This window comes from Montipora capricornis, chromosome 10, assembly GCF_036669925.1.
Source record: "Montipora capricornis isolate CH-2021 chromosome 10, ASM3666992v2, whole genome shotgun sequence".
In the NCBI taxonomy this organism is placed as follows: Eukaryota; Metazoa; Cnidaria; class Anthozoa; order Scleractinia; family Acroporidae; genus Montipora; species Montipora capricornis.
The window spans coordinates 22,256,658-22,258,550 of NC_090892.1; the positions used below are offsets into that span (position 1 = coordinate 22,256,658).

The window sequence follows — 1,893 nt, forward strand, 5'->3', positions numbered from 1 at the left end:
AAGCATTTTCCGTCAGTTAGGCAGTTCAGGCGTTGTCGGCAGTTGCAGAGTTTTTCGTCGTTTTTGTTAAGTCTGTTGGTGTGTTTTTTCAGAATGGTTTTATTGTGCTTGTCTAAAAAGGACTTCATGTTGTCGGTGCAACTGTAGCTAATACATACGGTATGTCTGTTGAAAATACTGTAAAGTTTGGGACTGGGAGGAAAATGTTTGTCAAGGAGTCGTAGAAAGTCGCGTGCAATGTTGGTTTTTACGTTTTTGCTGTAAGGTGGATTAAACCAAATTAGTTAGAATTCCCTGCAGGCTCAAATCATGCAGTCAATGCTTTGTGATTCATTGTTGGTTCAGATAGCAACGCATGAACAACGTCAGTCTTTGACTCAATTTTCACTCCGCCTTCCCCGGTACACCATCCCGGCTGTTTTTTTTGGGTTATTTCGTAATGATGTTTAGGCGGGTTTTTTCCCCACCTTTGATGTTTGAGGTCTAACAAGTTACAGTTTCTGTATATTCAATGCTTATCATTTATTAAACCGTCACGCTGGTGGCATATTTACTCCAAATCCTAGTAGTTGTCATCTCTCTGCACATCAAACTAGGCGCCAATCAACAGATCACGCAATTAGCTCTGTACTCGATCATTAGCCCTGAACAAAAAACTTCTTTGTTGCATGATAATGAGTTGATGCGTAGTATATCAAGTATATATATGTATATATAAGGTGTCACCACGTCAGGAGGATCAGCAAGATTCCTAGTCCAAAGTTCACAACATGACTGTAGAAAGTTAAAAAGGAAACGAGGACGGACAACTTCTGACGTAAAGAAAGTTTAAAAATTAAAAAATTAAATAAAACGTTTCGGTCAAAGACCTTCTTCAGTTATGACAACTTTTCAATAAAAACGAAACCTAAATAAGATTTAGGCGCTAAAAATTACATAATTACAAGTGAAAAATGTCAAAAAAGTATAAATTACAAAAAAGAAGAACACAAAGTGGTGCTAATTAGTAGACGACAAAAAAGCTAAATTAATGAAACAAACAATTAACGAAACCCCTGGAGGGGCCCTTAAACAATGTTAATCATAATAAGCTTATTCTCTTTCGATACACTCCGCATTATGGGATAACTGTGCATTCCTCTTCAGTACTTGAGGTCAGCGGTCACACTTCAAAGCAACCATTGTCATGCACCATATATAAACAGCCTAACGCGTGACACAAATCCATTCTCCTTTTCGTGCTTTCTTGTCGGCGGTTACGGTACTAATTTAGAGGGGATTTATTTCCAACTACCGAAATGGACAAGGCACTCAACGAGTCTACAAATATATCTACGCTCGAAGCGAGCGATGTGAACATGCCCGAAGCGGGCGAGAAACTCGAAGCGAATGACAACATCGACGATTTTGAGGTTGATATTGAAGACCTTAAAAGCCAGTTGGGGTTGCACGAACTGTTTTCGTCTATGGAGTCAATGAAGTCTCTTATCTCCCAAGTAACGGCTTCGAAAAGGCCAGCTTCTGAACCTTTAGCTGCTAACCTGGCCAAACGAAGTTTAGCAGCGACGGCTGACGAGTCACAACCTACACGTGTCGCCAGCGTGACTGATGCTGGCTCTTTCGACCCCTCACAACCCATTTCATGCACTGATACAACTGCTGAAGCAGCAGAGCTGGACCTGCCATCAATCTTCGATGACTCGGATGCGAAAGGTCCCAAAGTGAGTGAGGTCTTAGCCTTAAGAGTAAATGAGGCTTGTACGAAAAAAGCATTGGATTCCAAGCTGAAGGAAATTGAGGCTAAGTACAAAGCGCCCGAAAATGGTGATTTCTTGTGTGTACCGAAGGTCAACCTTGAATTCTGGTTTGAGTTAGCCAGGCAGGCAAGGACCA

The 1,893-nt window shown here is 41.2% G+C and overlaps 1 protein-coding gene across 1 annotated transcript in view; it reads left to right on the plus strand.

Moving 5' to 3' along the window:
* Window positions 1-1,204: 1,204 nt before the first annotated feature.
* The window catches only part of LOC138020417 (uncharacterized), a 3,601-nt gene continuing 2,912 nt past the window's right edge, over window positions 1,205-1,893 (plus strand). The window contains exon 1 of the mRNA XM_068867405.1: window positions 1,205-1,893. This exon is cut by the window's right edge and continues 536 nt beyond it. Within this exon, the coding sequence (XP_068723506.1) occupies window positions 1,299-1,893 (595 nt within the window). The 5' untranslated portion in view covers window positions 1,205-1,298.